At 37.8% G+C, this 13,793-nt stretch overlaps 1 protein-coding gene across 1 annotated transcript; it reads left to right on the top strand.

Moving 5' to 3' along the window:
- Positions 1-1,600: 1,600 nt before the first annotated feature.
- On the top strand, positions 1,601-3,122 carry LOC105939647 (C-X-C chemokine receptor type 3). The gene is made up of 2 exons (XM_036135210.1): positions 1,601-2,152; positions 2,227-3,122. Exons 1-2 carry the CDS (start codon positions 1,748-1,750, stop codon positions 2,878-2,880), a joined length of 1,059 nt encoding a protein of 352 aa, XP_035991103.1. The 5' UTR covers positions 1,601-1,747; the 3' UTR covers positions 2,881-3,122.
- The last annotated feature ends 10,671 nt before the right edge of the window (positions 3,123-13,793 follow it).

Raw genomic sequence — 13,793 nt, 5'->3', positions numbered from 1 at the left:
ATCTCAGGCTTCTCAAAAAGTATGTTTCTAATCTTGGCTCATGAGCTGGATGTATTAAACAAGTCATTTTCTAAAAAAAAATGTTTAAGAAAATGACACAAAATGTCATTCAGTATGATTTTCCAAAATCATACTGAAATAATGAGTATCTAATATGTCAGAGTAAAAGAGTAAATCTCATAAATAATCTACTTTTTATCACTGATGTAAGAACAGCTTCAAAACCTTCTTTTTTTTTCTTTTTACAAACCCGGGCTAAGCCAAAACTATATTCTTAACCCTTTTCAGGGCACAACATAATTACAGTAACTTTGTTGAAAATAAATAACCAATCTAAATTAAATTGAGCTAAGGGCCCAAAGCAACTTGTGGCCAGCTCAAGCTGTATTAATGTACGAAAGAACATGTTCCGTTTCTAAAACCATTTAATCTGTTCATTGTCTGCCTCCTTTTGCAGATGAGTTCAAGCTTAATTGAGGGAAACACATTATTATTATGGTGCTTAGTACTGCTTATAATCAGTGCTTGCTGGTAAATTTATTAGGGGGTTTCAAACAAGGGGAAAGAACCAGAATCAAGGACCACAGAGAGGAGAAAAAACTGGAATTTCCCAAACAGCAACAAGTTCAGATTACTTATGGTCACATTAATATGTGTGGAAGTTAAACTGTCTAAAGCCAGTGGGACTTGTTTTTTAACTCATTGCGCCACACGTATTTTAAGACTTGTGATACCTTATTGTTAAAGTTTAACCATCCTCCATTTAACTAGCTCTTTCTTGTTAATGTAAATAAAATCTGAAATGTAACGTTTTGTTTGGGTAGAGAAAAAAAAGTGAAACAATAAAGTGGTACTAAAAGGTTGTCTGAGGTGAATCCTAGTTTGAGCCAGCCTTGTTTTCAGTTCCCTTGTGGAGTTCCTAAATGCTGTTTAAGGGAAACTGGACTGTGTTGTGTTGTTGTGTTGATTTGTGACCTCCAGCATCTGAAGATTACTGCTTGGTAAGTTACAGGAAAGGTTTTGAAAAACTCACCGTGTCATTTTACAGGTGGAAGGTCTTAATGTTGTGTCTTTTTATTTGTTAAGTTTTTATGTCCATAGTTTGCTTGTTATTTTTGTGAAACTGTGTTTTTTTTTCTTCATATTCCGGATTCTCACCACAGTTCCAAACATTTATGGTAAATGGATTAGTATTTTTAAATACACAGTATTTGTGTGCGACTATCACCTGTCTTAAAATGGACTAGTGAGGTGACTATTGTCCACCTCTCATACTGTCACGGTTCGCTGCAAAAAGCTTTGTCTCATCTAATCTTTAATGAGTACTAAATTCAGTCAGTTTACACAACTAATTCTTTCATATGTTACTTTATTATGAGGCCATAGTAACATACTTTTATCTAGCGTGTTGAAATCTGACTGTATTTTGTAGTTTTATAATGCGATGTTCAGAGAAAAGTTGCTGCTGGGGGATAATGATAAAGCAGAATGTTGTTTTAAAAGGGCATACGTTATGATTTATGCATTCACCTTTGTAGTTTGCAGCTCTTGATAGATTCCCATTTCTAAAATCTCGCAATGTGTTAAAAGCGTGAGAAACAACTCCTATGATCAAGACTGTGACGCAGACATTTGTGGTCTGAATGGTGCATGACAGACATCATCTCTATGTGGCTGGATCCAAACTGAACAACTCTAAGAACAAACAAAACTGAATCAAAAACTTCCTTCTTTCTTACAGATGTGAATGATGGAACAATTCATAGATCTACCAGGAGATTCATATTTGGATGACTTAAGAGAGTACTTTGGTCTAAACGGCAGTGATTACTTTTCTTATAACTATGATGAAGATGATTTCAGTGGAGGTGATATTTGCGATCTGAACAACAGCACAATGTTTGAAGCAGTGTTGTTGCCAACTCTGTACTCTGTGGCGTTCGTTGTGGGAATCCTGGGAAATGCATTGCTGCTGGCAGTAATGGGAAAGAGCAGAAAGACATGGAGCAAAACAGACAACTTCCTGCTTCACCTAGCTGGGGCAGACATCCTGGTGTTGGTGACCCTGCCCTTCTGGGCTGTACAGTCTGCCAGTGGTGATGGTTGGGCGTTTGGGACACCCTTCTGCAAGATCACTGGGAGCGTTTTCACGGTAAGAACTATACAGTTAGAAACATGCTGGAAATTACAAGACATTGTCAGTGTTTGTATTCTTTTTTTTTTCAGATCAGTTTCTATTGTAAAAGTTATCTCCTGGCCTGCATCAGTGTGGACTACTACCTATCTGTCGTCCATTCTACCAAGATGTTCCTGCAGAAGAAGCCCTGGGTGGTTCATGCTTGCTGCGTCTTGGTTTGGATCTTCTCCTTGCTCCTCTCCGTCCCTGACTGGATCTTTTTAGAAGAAACGCTTGATGACAGACGAAGCAGGAAAGAGTGCACCCGGAAGTATTCCAAATTTACACAAAACGCAGAAGACGAGACCTTAAAAATGGCAGCTCGATGGCTATACCATGCTGTCGGCTTTTTGTTTCCTTCAGCTGTCCTGGTTTTCTGCTACTCCTGCATCCTGTTGCAGCTGCAGTGTGGCTCCCAAAGCCTCCAAAAGCAGAGACCTTTTAAAGTCATAATAGCTGTGGTCGCAGTTTTCTTTATCTGCTGGACGCCATTTAATGTGGTACTTTTGATAGACACAATTAAATTCAGCAGTTCAGTAACCTGTGCAGAAAATTCATCTATGGCCAAAGCTCTGACAGTGACTTCTTCTTTGGGTTACTTACACTGTTGCCTAAATCCCATTTTGTTAGTTCTGGTGGATGTTAAGTTTCGGCATCAAGCAGTAAACTTGTGGGCGAAGACATCTGATAGAGCGGTTTTCTAACATGGTGCCCAATGAACATGTTTCTTCTGTCTGACTCCCATACCTTAAAATTTTAACAATGTAATATGAAGAACCCAGGAAAATATTCAATATCTTGTGTGATTTGTTTTTAACATTTTCATAAGAGGTGTTTTTGTACTTTACATTTCAGCGCCATGATTGTGAGGCGTCTCCTAACTGTTTTTGTAAACATTAGCATAACTTCTGGAAAATTAAAACACACATCAAATAGTTTAAAGTGATTTTTACTATCATAGACTGTGTCTATGAAAGCCTTTCAACTGGTCACTAATAGTTGATTTAACCTTGGAGAGCGTGGCCCATAAACCTCGCCGACCTTTTTGGGAGTTTTCCCAGTTTCTCCCGACTTCAAGCTCAGTGGCATCACTATCCAGCTGTCGTCGTCTATATTCCCCAGTCCATGGTTTTAGAATTACTGCAAATAAAGTTTTTTGACTGTATTAAACAAAACATTTTTGTGCCTTTTAATAACAAATCTTTTGCAGTTGTTGCAAAGAAAATGTTTCTGAAAAAAAACAAAAACAAAAGCAGGAAGTCAGAAAAAAACGTTTAGCTGCATTATTTTTGCCTTCTTTATTTTACAGGCAAATCTTAAATTCTTTAATTTTAATCAGAACTGGCATAAGTGCTAACTGAACTTAGTCTTTACTTGCTAAAAGTCTGAAAATTCATACTCATACTTGGTATTACAAGGTAAACTGATGAGCAAGCTATTTTTTGTTGGAGGGAGAAAACTGTGCCTTAATCACCACAGTAAGATTTTCTCACACAATCCTCGTTGTTTAGGATAAGTGTGTGAAATTGAAACTCAAACAATTTAATGGTTTTGACAGATAACATTTCCTCTTTCATTAAAAACTAGGGCTCTGTACTTTTAGACTTTGATAGGCAATCCTATTGTATAAATATAACATTGAAATGCTATTTGTTGTTTCCACATGACATTTTTAATGTTAAATTCATTCACTTAAACTCACTTCTCTGACCAAAGAATTATACTCAAGGTAAAGAAGTTGCATCAATTAAATGTTTGTCTAAATAAATGCAGAAGTCTTTGAACTTCTGCATTTTGGTGTTTACTCTTTAAAGAAAATTAAAACTTGACTTTCTGCATTTATATTAGTTAGCTTTGATCAATGCATAACTGATGATATAATCTTAACCTACATAATACTGTCAATACAACTACCTGGCTGTCAAGGGACCTGAAATTCTTGCCAGATATGGTGTTGCATTTGAAAACATTTCTTAAAGAAAACCTGAAATAAGCCTGCTCTCGAGCAGGTTTAAGCTTGCGCACATGTTGCTATGACAGCAAGTCCAGGATCAGTTTCAAAGAACCAAACGATCCAAGATCATGCTAAATCGTCAACAATCAAATCCTGCTAACTCAGTTAGCGACGTACGAAGAACAGACCCCTGGTTTACACCCTGCCAATATGGAAGCACTAAGTGTTTTCTTTGAAGGATTCTGATTGGCTGATATAGGTTTTAACTTTGATTTGTTTGGTATGTTTAAAACAACACTCACTGGCATATTTGTGTTGGTTTGTGTGGATGAAAACATTTTCTGAAGATGATCCCATGTGTATGATATTATTTTTAAAAATAATGTGGGGGAGATATCTATTTTACTTAACACCCAGCTATGTATGTACAAGACCTAAGTGTATTTGTAGCTAAGCACTGACTGTTATTGCACTCCGTTTGCCTCGGAAAATTAAAAAAGGAGCTGGGAATGGGGTAAACCCAAGTAAAAAGTGTTCCAATTAACACAGTTGAAGTCAGGATAAAAAAGTTGAAGTCAAAATAAAAAAATTAAAAAGTTAGGTATCCAATATGGTGACAGCCAGGAAATATGTTGTTTTGTTTGTAGTACTTCTTATATCCTTTAAATCTGTACTTTCCACATGTAAACACCACTTATCATTTTTTCAGTTCAGAGTTGCAGCTGTGACATGTAACATTGATTTTAGACACACTTTTACAGCTGTGTCTTGTTAAATAAATATGTTTAATCACAGCTTACTGTTGTTTATGTGAGAAGCTGCCATATTGGATCCGACAATCAGCCAAAAAAAATTCTCTCACTTCTTGAGGGGAAAGTTATTTTTCAAACCACTGTTGAAAATCAACAATTTGGACAAACTATCCATAAGATTATTGAAAAAGCTGTGTTTAAATACCTTCTTAACAATGACCAGCTGCTTTGACGTTTTCCAGTCAGGTTTTCGTGCTTACCACAGTAATCAGACTGCCCTTTTTAAGGTGTTTAATGACATCCATAGAATTGCAGACAGTGGAAGAACCACAGTGCTGGTATTATTGGACCTCAGTGCAGCATTCAATATTGTCGATAGCTCCATTCTGTTCTGTTCGAGTGCTTGGAAAACTGGGTCGGCCTTTCTGGTATAGCATTCAACGGGTTTAAATCCTGTTTAAATGACAGGGACTTTTTTGTGCCAGTAGGTAACTTCACAGGCCACAAAAAATATATACGGAGTTCCCCAAGTGATCAATTTAGGTCCCTTCCTATTCAATATCTACATGCTCCCTCTAGCTCAGATCATAAAAAAACATCAACATAAGTTATGACTATGCAGACCACACATAGATCTACATCACCATGTCACCAAGTGACTATGAACCCATTGAAGCACTGAGTAATGTTTAGCAGAAATCAATGCATGATGTGTCAACATTTTCTTCAGTTGAATAAAAACAAAACTGAAGTCATAATCTTTGGACCAATAGAGGAGAGATCAAAAGTTAGCACACAGCTTCTGTCACTTCAGCTAGGAACCGCTGATCAGGCCCGAAATCTGGGTGTAGTGATGGACTCAGACCTGAACCTCCAAAAGCATCTAAAGATAATTACAAGGTCGGCTTTCTATCACCTGAAGAACATTTCTAGAATTAAAAGACCAGTATCTCAGCAGGATCTCGAAAAACTAATCCATGCATTTATTTTTAGTCGAATTGATTACTGCAACAGTGTTTTCACAGGTCTGCCTAAAAAGTGGATCAGACAGCTGCAGCTGATCCAGAACGCTGCTGCCCGCATCCTCACTAAGACTAAGAAAGTAGAGCACATCAACCCAGTTCTAAAGTCCTTTCTCTGGCTCCCTGTATCTCAGATAATATACTTTAAAATACTTCTGTTAGTCTATAAATCCCTGAATGGCTTAGCACCTAAATACATCACAGACTTGTTATCAGTGTATCAACCATCCAGACCACTCAGGTCGTCTGGCTCAAATCTACTCTGCATACCTAGAACCAGAACCAGAACCAAACATGGAGAAGCAGCATTTAGTTCCCATGCTCCACTTATCTGGTACAAACTCCCAGAAGACTGTGAAAGTGCTGAAAACCTGAGTTCCTTTAAATTAACGTTAAAAACCTATTTGTTTGAATGTTAATGTTTTAGTGTTGTCCAACTTGTCTCATGTCTTGACCTGTCGCTATTAATGCACTGCAATGTCCTTTCCTCTGTATGCTGTATGCCGTTCATGTACAGCACCTTGTTACTGAAATGTTTATTATACAAATAATCTTGCCTAGACTTGCCCTGTATTGGCCGTTACAGTTGATTTTTCCGATTTGAAGCTGGGATTTCCAAGTTTCGTCTGCAAATGGAATGCAGTGTAGGAGTCGTTTGACCTTATAATAAACTAAGGTCTCCACTGTCTTCCCCTCCTGCTCTGAGTTTTAGCTAGGTTTTTGTTTTATTGCTTTAAGCTTATTGTAAAATACTTTAGTGTAATAAAATCCAATATGTTGTCTACCGTAATAATAGGTGCACCATTTCTTTGTCTTTGAAAGGGTTAAAAACTTGTTGCATGGATATAGCAGTTACACCGATCTGACCTCTCTTAGGGGGGGGGGGGGATTCATTAATTTTCATGATATGCTTTTATGTTGAAAGTGTAACTTAAAATTGTAAAGGAAAATATGTAAACAAAAACTTTATGAATCTGCAAACACTGAATACTCAATTCTAAATGGGAAGACAGAGAACAGTGGGACACTAATGGGAGATGGTAAAACAAAAGAAAACACCACAGAAAATCTGGGATCAGTGCAGCTGCAAACAAATGATGCAGGACCTGATATAAAACATAGATAGCACCACCGTGTGGCAGGCACCAAACTACACAGTTAGACTGCGCAAAACCAGCATTTTCAGTTTTCTTACAAATGCCTGAGGCAAAAACTGCAACAGATAGATATTATAAAGATTAGAAAGACTTCAGCTCTTGTAGTTTAAAACTTTTTGCTTATTATTCAAATTGGTTACTCAGTTCAAAGCTACTGAGGGAGAAGTTCCAAGATTTGGAGCTGTTTGGGAAGCTCTGCAAATTTACATCCACATCTAAGAGAACAACATGCAACAACACGACATTTGATCAGGCGGAGGCAGGCTTGGGGTCTTTTTCACACCTCTGTTCTCCGATTTCCACCTGGAATCTGGGGCCTGGAGGAGGAGTGGGCCACATGGTCCGGGGTCTTGGTTCTTGGTTCACCTGCCGTCTGCCTCTGTGCTCTGGGGGGTGGGTCTTTGGCTCTTCACAACCTCTATTGAGCATTTTTCTCAAGGACAAACCTTACATACACAAGCGCACTAAACACAGGTGCTTGGATCCAGGTACAGATTCACATCTAAACAGAAAACCCCTATTATTATCTGCAGCTGTTGTACTAACTAATAATGTATATTCTTCAGTGATGGTATCAAGGTGTTACTTAATTGTACCTGTAAATACTTTATCGGCTGGTGGTGATGTTCTTTTTTTATCTCTCTTTGCAGGTGAAGAAGCAGACTGAGGATGTTGTATCGTTCTCTCCCTTTCTCTCCTCTTTCTCTTTCACCGTTTTTCCTTTATTTCTCTTCTACTTCCTTGTTTCAGTGTCCATATAACATGAAATATTCCCTGCATATATTATAATTAAGCTTCTTGCATGTATAAATCAAGCGGAGCACTGTGGCGAAAACGGTAAGGCTCCGCTTGTGAAAGTAAAATCTGTTGGACTCTTTTTGGCATTAAGACAACAATTCTTATTGTCACATTGCCAGACGGGACACACAAAAAAAATCCACGTCTAAATTGGCCGTTCTCTGTGTTGTTAGCCTGTCTCACTGAGGGATGTTGGCTCACAATGCAATGTTCTGAATCGTGTTGGAGCTGGCTCTCCTGTGTTGAAAAAAATGTGTGTCTGGAGAAGTTGTTTAGTTTCTCCCTCGAGGTCTGGTCATTCCTTGTACGGAACTATATACGCCACACTGCTTTGTGGATGTACCTGGATGTTGTGTTTGGAGGAAAACCTACTGAGACACAAGGATTTTCACCTTTAAAGCTTGAAACTTCTCTCTCACAAGCTTTGAACCGAGGAAGCCATTTGGATCGAGAACAAAACTTATTCAACTACAAGAGCTAAAGTTGCCATGTTCTCAATTTCATTTTAAAGTTTATTTGGTAGGGACAGACACACATCGACATGGACAAACTGAACAAAACAGCAGTCCCATGTTTGTGCAATAGCAGCAGCTAATTCGCAGCACTTGTGCCTAGATGGGCTTTTAAAAAGTACCTCTAAAAATGAAAGTAATAGTCATTTAAAATAGCAAAACAGAATATTGACAATATCTACAAACAAACAGTGAAACATAAAAACATAAAAAATGGGCACAGATCTGTTTTTGACATAACCAGAGTTTTGTTTGTTTTTTGAACATACTAAAACTGGTTACAGACTTTAAATCAACAGGAAGTGAGTTCCAAACTGCAGATCCTCTCACGGACAGAGCACTTTGAGCAAAAGTGGTTCTTCGAAAGGGGACCTTACAGTTTCCATCTCTCTAGTGGATCTGCTATTGCCCTGCAATCTCTGTATGCAATTACCTTATGGTGCAGGTGCATGTCCATTTAAACACTTGAAAATCTATTTTAAAAGATTGTAATTTATAACATTAGGAAAGTCCAAAATGCCAAATTTTGCCAAAATGTGACAGTGGTGGAATCTGATTGGCTTTTGATATAAAACCTTTAAAGCCCGATTATAAAGACTTGCTAATGTTTTGAGTATAGTTTGGCTAGTCTGAGACCAGACCGTAGCTCTATAGGAAAAATGTGAGAGGACCATAGAGTTCAAAAACATCTCAGCACAATGAAGTGTTAAACAATTTCTAATTATTTTATAGCAGTTTATATTTGATCTAACAGTTTTGCTGATTTTGTAAACATGGCTCCTAATATTTAACTGAGCGTCTAGAATTATTCCTGGATATTTTTTTTTGTGATACGTGCTCAATAGGGACCCCATTGATTTAGAATCCTCACCACCAAAGTGCTATACATTCATCAGATAAAAACAGGTTTTGGAGGACAATGTAGATTTAAACTAGGCCTATAACAGCTATTCTTTATTTTAAGGCCATATAATTGTTGTCGTCTATTACAGCAACCACAACGAGCATTCAGATTTTAACGCGGTGTTCATTACTTTTCTGTGTTCAGTGATGTTTATTTTGGGAATCCTGGGAAACAGATTGTTGCTGGCAGAGCTATTAAAGAGCAGGAAGTCCTGAAGTGGGACAGACTCCATACTGCACATGTGTATAACGTACTGTATTTGCCTAAATAAGATAAAATAAAATGAAATATTTCACATGTGTTAACCTCTTGAAAGTGTACCTTGGAGTTGCTGGTCATGACAGATTCAGTTAAGTGAACAGACAGCAATTAAAAGAGGCAGCACACATACCAGCAGAGCCGGCCCAAGCCTCCATGGGGGCCTAAGCAATATTTAATTTTTTGGGCCCACTATTTCAGTCAATATATAGGGCCAACCCCGAGAAGCAATTTAATCAAAAGGTAAAGCTACACATATACAAACATGTTAGTATGGTTTGTTAAGTAAACTTCTCTTGTTTTTAACTAGCTAATTTGCCATTAACAGCATGGCTACACAAATCTCTTTTATAATCATTAGCCTACCAAGCAAGCCAAGATTCAAACATACCTTTATGTTGGCATTTTTACCCCCCTTCCTTCCTTTTTATTTTCTTTGTCCCTGATGGATATGTTCTTTTTTGTTTCGTCTAACCACCTGTGTTTTAGATGTGCAGTGTGTACACATGTCTGGAGGCGGGAGCCGGTGTACACTTTTTTTTTTTCTTTTTTTCTTGGCAGGAGGCACCTGTGCAAAAAAGCTTTAGTTACAGAGGCAGTAAGAATAACTAGGCAGTACTAATTGAAATAGTGTTTTTGCAAAATATCTTTGATCATATAGATAACACCATTTATACATGGAAAAAATACAAAAAAATATTTTTTGATTGCTCTTGGGGGCCCCCTAGTGGCTTTGGGGCCCTAAGCCAGCGCTTAGTCCGCTTGTGCCTTGACCCGGTTTGGCATACCAGACTGGGTTCATTTACACCAGGAAAAAATATCCCTCCTTCTTACAGATGTGTAAGATGGAAGTTTCCATTAGATAATCAAATGAACTGTGATGGTGGTAGATTACTTACTATTCTTCTTCATATACAATAAATCATACACACCAAATAGCCCACTGGCACTTATAGCAGAAAAAGTTGCCCATTGTGCGGATTTCTTTGTAGAAATGGAATGTTCTTTTAAATCAGAGATGAATAAATCTTTGTCAAAAGGTTGGTGTGTCGAACAAGGAGAAACATCATCCTTGCAGTTCAAAGTCTCATGATTCATTTCCTGAGCACAAACCTTTTTAGAGGCATTTTACACCATTTAAGCCAGATGGGTGATGTAAAAATATTTTTTTTGAAATTACATAGGCCTGTTTTATTTAACATAAGTGAGACACTCAGCTGTGACCTCAAATTGATGTCATTTTGCATGCCTTCTGCATATGAATGTCAACACACATTTATGTGACTTCTGCAGAAAATACAGGGGACAGTCTTAACAGGAAATCCTTCTAAACCATTAGTCTCCATGTATTTTAACTACCATTTTAAAAATCCCAGCAAATGCCTTAACATGTCAAAAACTCAGATAATATCAGGCAAGCCAAGTTTATTTACATAGCACTTTGCAGTAACAAGACGATTCAAAGGGCTATTACTGTGATGCAGCTCATGTTATGAATGGAAGTCAATCATTCTGGCTTGAAACATAGATATATATTTATGCAAAAAAAATTATATATACAAAGATATATATTTATGCAGCCTAACATTGAATATTATACCAAGCCAAAACACCACATGATTTTTAAGTCTTTGTTGTGATTATATATCACACAGTATCTTGTTTTTGTTTTTTTGCAATATTTAGTTTCCATGACTCAAAAATGCTGCTGCCCTCCTTACTTTTAACCTTAATTTAAGTCTCATGTGCAAATTATTTTAGCTTTATCAACTAAAACTGTGTTTTGACATGAAAGTCATTAAGATGTTTACGTGTGTGACACGGATACAACTTGCTTGCATAACTGTGAAGATTAGAAGCTACTGATTTTATCTGTGAGAATACACCTGCTGTGACTTGAACAGAGTGAGTTTTCTCCATCATCCCTTGTTGTCTTGCCCTTTAAGTTAAAGAAAGAAGACAAAGAAGTCAAAGATCAAATCTAAACCAACACCCTTTTATTATCACTGGTATTGGCACGCTCTATTTCTGCTCCTGAGAGCTTCCATCATGCAACGGTGTCGTTCCTGTTTTGGTTGGGTTCCTACCCTAACAGAGACCTACTTCTATTTGGGGTCTGGAACTACATGAGTTTCAGGGGTTCTCCTCGTTCATTTTTAAGATTAATCTTGTGTCACCTCATCTCTTCTGTGGAGATTTCTAAACAACTATGTCTGATAACTACCTTTTGGAAAGTTAATATTTAATTATTTATCGAGTGGTGTTAAATGACCTCTAAAGCAAAATCAAGCTCATAAACTGCTATTTGTCTTTGTTTGAATAACCATTCTAGCTTTTACCATCTTTATCTGATCCATGTTGAGCTCATAACCCTACATAAACTAATATAAATATATTTATTATTAACAGACTACTAACACTGTACTGTTGCCTAAAAGTAAGATTCATTCTTTATTTGTGTGTTTCCTCTGGCGGTCTTTCTGTTTTGAGTTGGCTTGTTCTCATTGTTGTCTGTTTGCTTGTTTTTGTTTTTTTACAAATCTGTTCTCTTCACACAGTTTTAAAACCTATATTTAAGTGGAATGATGGATTCCACTTAGATGTAAGCAACACACAAGTGCCGGCCATAAATTAGTGTACGTGGCTGGCTAGTTTTGGTAAAGTTTGACTGAGCAACATAAAACACAAACATAAATGAATAATAGAAATGTACGGTGGCCTATTTGATAAATTACAATTTCTTACACCTTTCAGAATATGCTCCCACTTATTCCTCCCAGCTATTCTGTGTAATTTCCTCATTTTCCAGCCTAGTAGGTGCAGTCCGGTATGGTAGACATGTCTCAACAGATTATCCCTGACCTGTTATCTGTGTTCCTTGATCTTCATGATGCTGTTTGTTTTCAAATGTTCTCTAGCAAACCTCTGAGGACTTCGGGGAAGAGCTGAATTTATTACAACATTAATCACACATAACTGACTCTATTTACTAATTAGATTATATTGGGCAGTAATTGTTGAACCAGATTTTATTTAGGAGTATCAGAGTAAAGATTTGATCTTTTTTTTCCCACTTTCCTGTTTGTAGCTTTTTTAAAACAAAAACACATAAAAAATAAAACACAGTCCACATGGACCTTAAATTGCACGGTATTCATCAAAGTCAATGGCACTCCAGATCAGAAAGAGGCTCTGGTCATGCTGGTGCTGGCTTATTACAACCTGGTGTTACAACCTGTAAAATTCTCACTTTCTCCTCATTTAGACCAGCATCAGTTTGCTTATAGAGCCAATAAATTAACTGATAATGCCACCATTGCCCCCCTCCACATCGAGAACAACCTGGTTCTGAGGCAAGGATGCTGTTTGTAAACGTTAGCTTCGCCTTTAACACGATGCACCCTTCAAGAATCAAGAATCAGTCAAGAGCCCTTTACACACTTCCGGCTTTGAGGGCACACATATAATGTGACCAGACAAAATATGAACACTGTTACACAAAAAATATGTCCATGGAAATGTAACATGTAAATAAAGTGCAGTTAGTGCAAATCCAGTGTATGAAATTGGCTGATGGTGTTTTTGATCATCAGCATGGGTGTTTTCCTGTATGTGTGTGTGTGTGTGTGTGTGTCTGAGGAGGTGTGCGTGTGTATGTGTTCGAGAAGGTGAGAGTGTGTGGCTGGATGGTGGCCTGGGGGGTGCATGTGTGAGGAGTGAGCGTTTGACTACGTGGGGGCAATTGCTTTCACAGCTCTGGGGAAGAAACTGTACCTGAGTCATACTAAAAGCAGCTCTAAGCACTGTACAGAATTAAAAACTATGAACCCGCTGTCACCCCACACCCCTCCCAAACATAAAAGAATATAAATATGCATGTAAAATGTGTGGACTAGGCACAGAATGAGGGGTCAGGAAACACTGCTAAATAGATGGGTCTTGAGCCAGCTCTTAAAAACCTCAGCATCATCCATGGCTCTCAGGTACTAGTAGCAGACCCTTGCACAGATAGGTTCCATAATACTGGAAAGACTCTCTGCAAGTATGTATTCCGACTCTTGGGACTGTTAACAGGCCAGTGCTGGAGGACCTCGGGGTCTGCAGGGATTCATAAGTCACAATGAGCCCAGCAGGATAGGAAGGCCCAAGACCATTAAGACTTTTAAATACCATTTTAACAATCTTAAAAATGGATCCTGAAACAAATGGGGATCCGAAGCAGGGACTTTATTAAATGTGTGATATGTGAATGCTTCCTGT

Source organism: Fundulus heteroclitus, chromosome 3, assembly GCF_011125445.2.
Source record: "Fundulus heteroclitus isolate FHET01 chromosome 3, MU-UCD_Fhet_4.1, whole genome shotgun sequence".
Taxonomy (NCBI): domain Eukaryota; kingdom Metazoa; phylum Chordata; class Actinopteri; order Cyprinodontiformes; family Fundulidae; genus Fundulus; species Fundulus heteroclitus.
The sequence above is the reverse complement of the archived record's forward strand: the minus strand, read 5'-3'. Positions and strand labels throughout refer to the sequence as shown.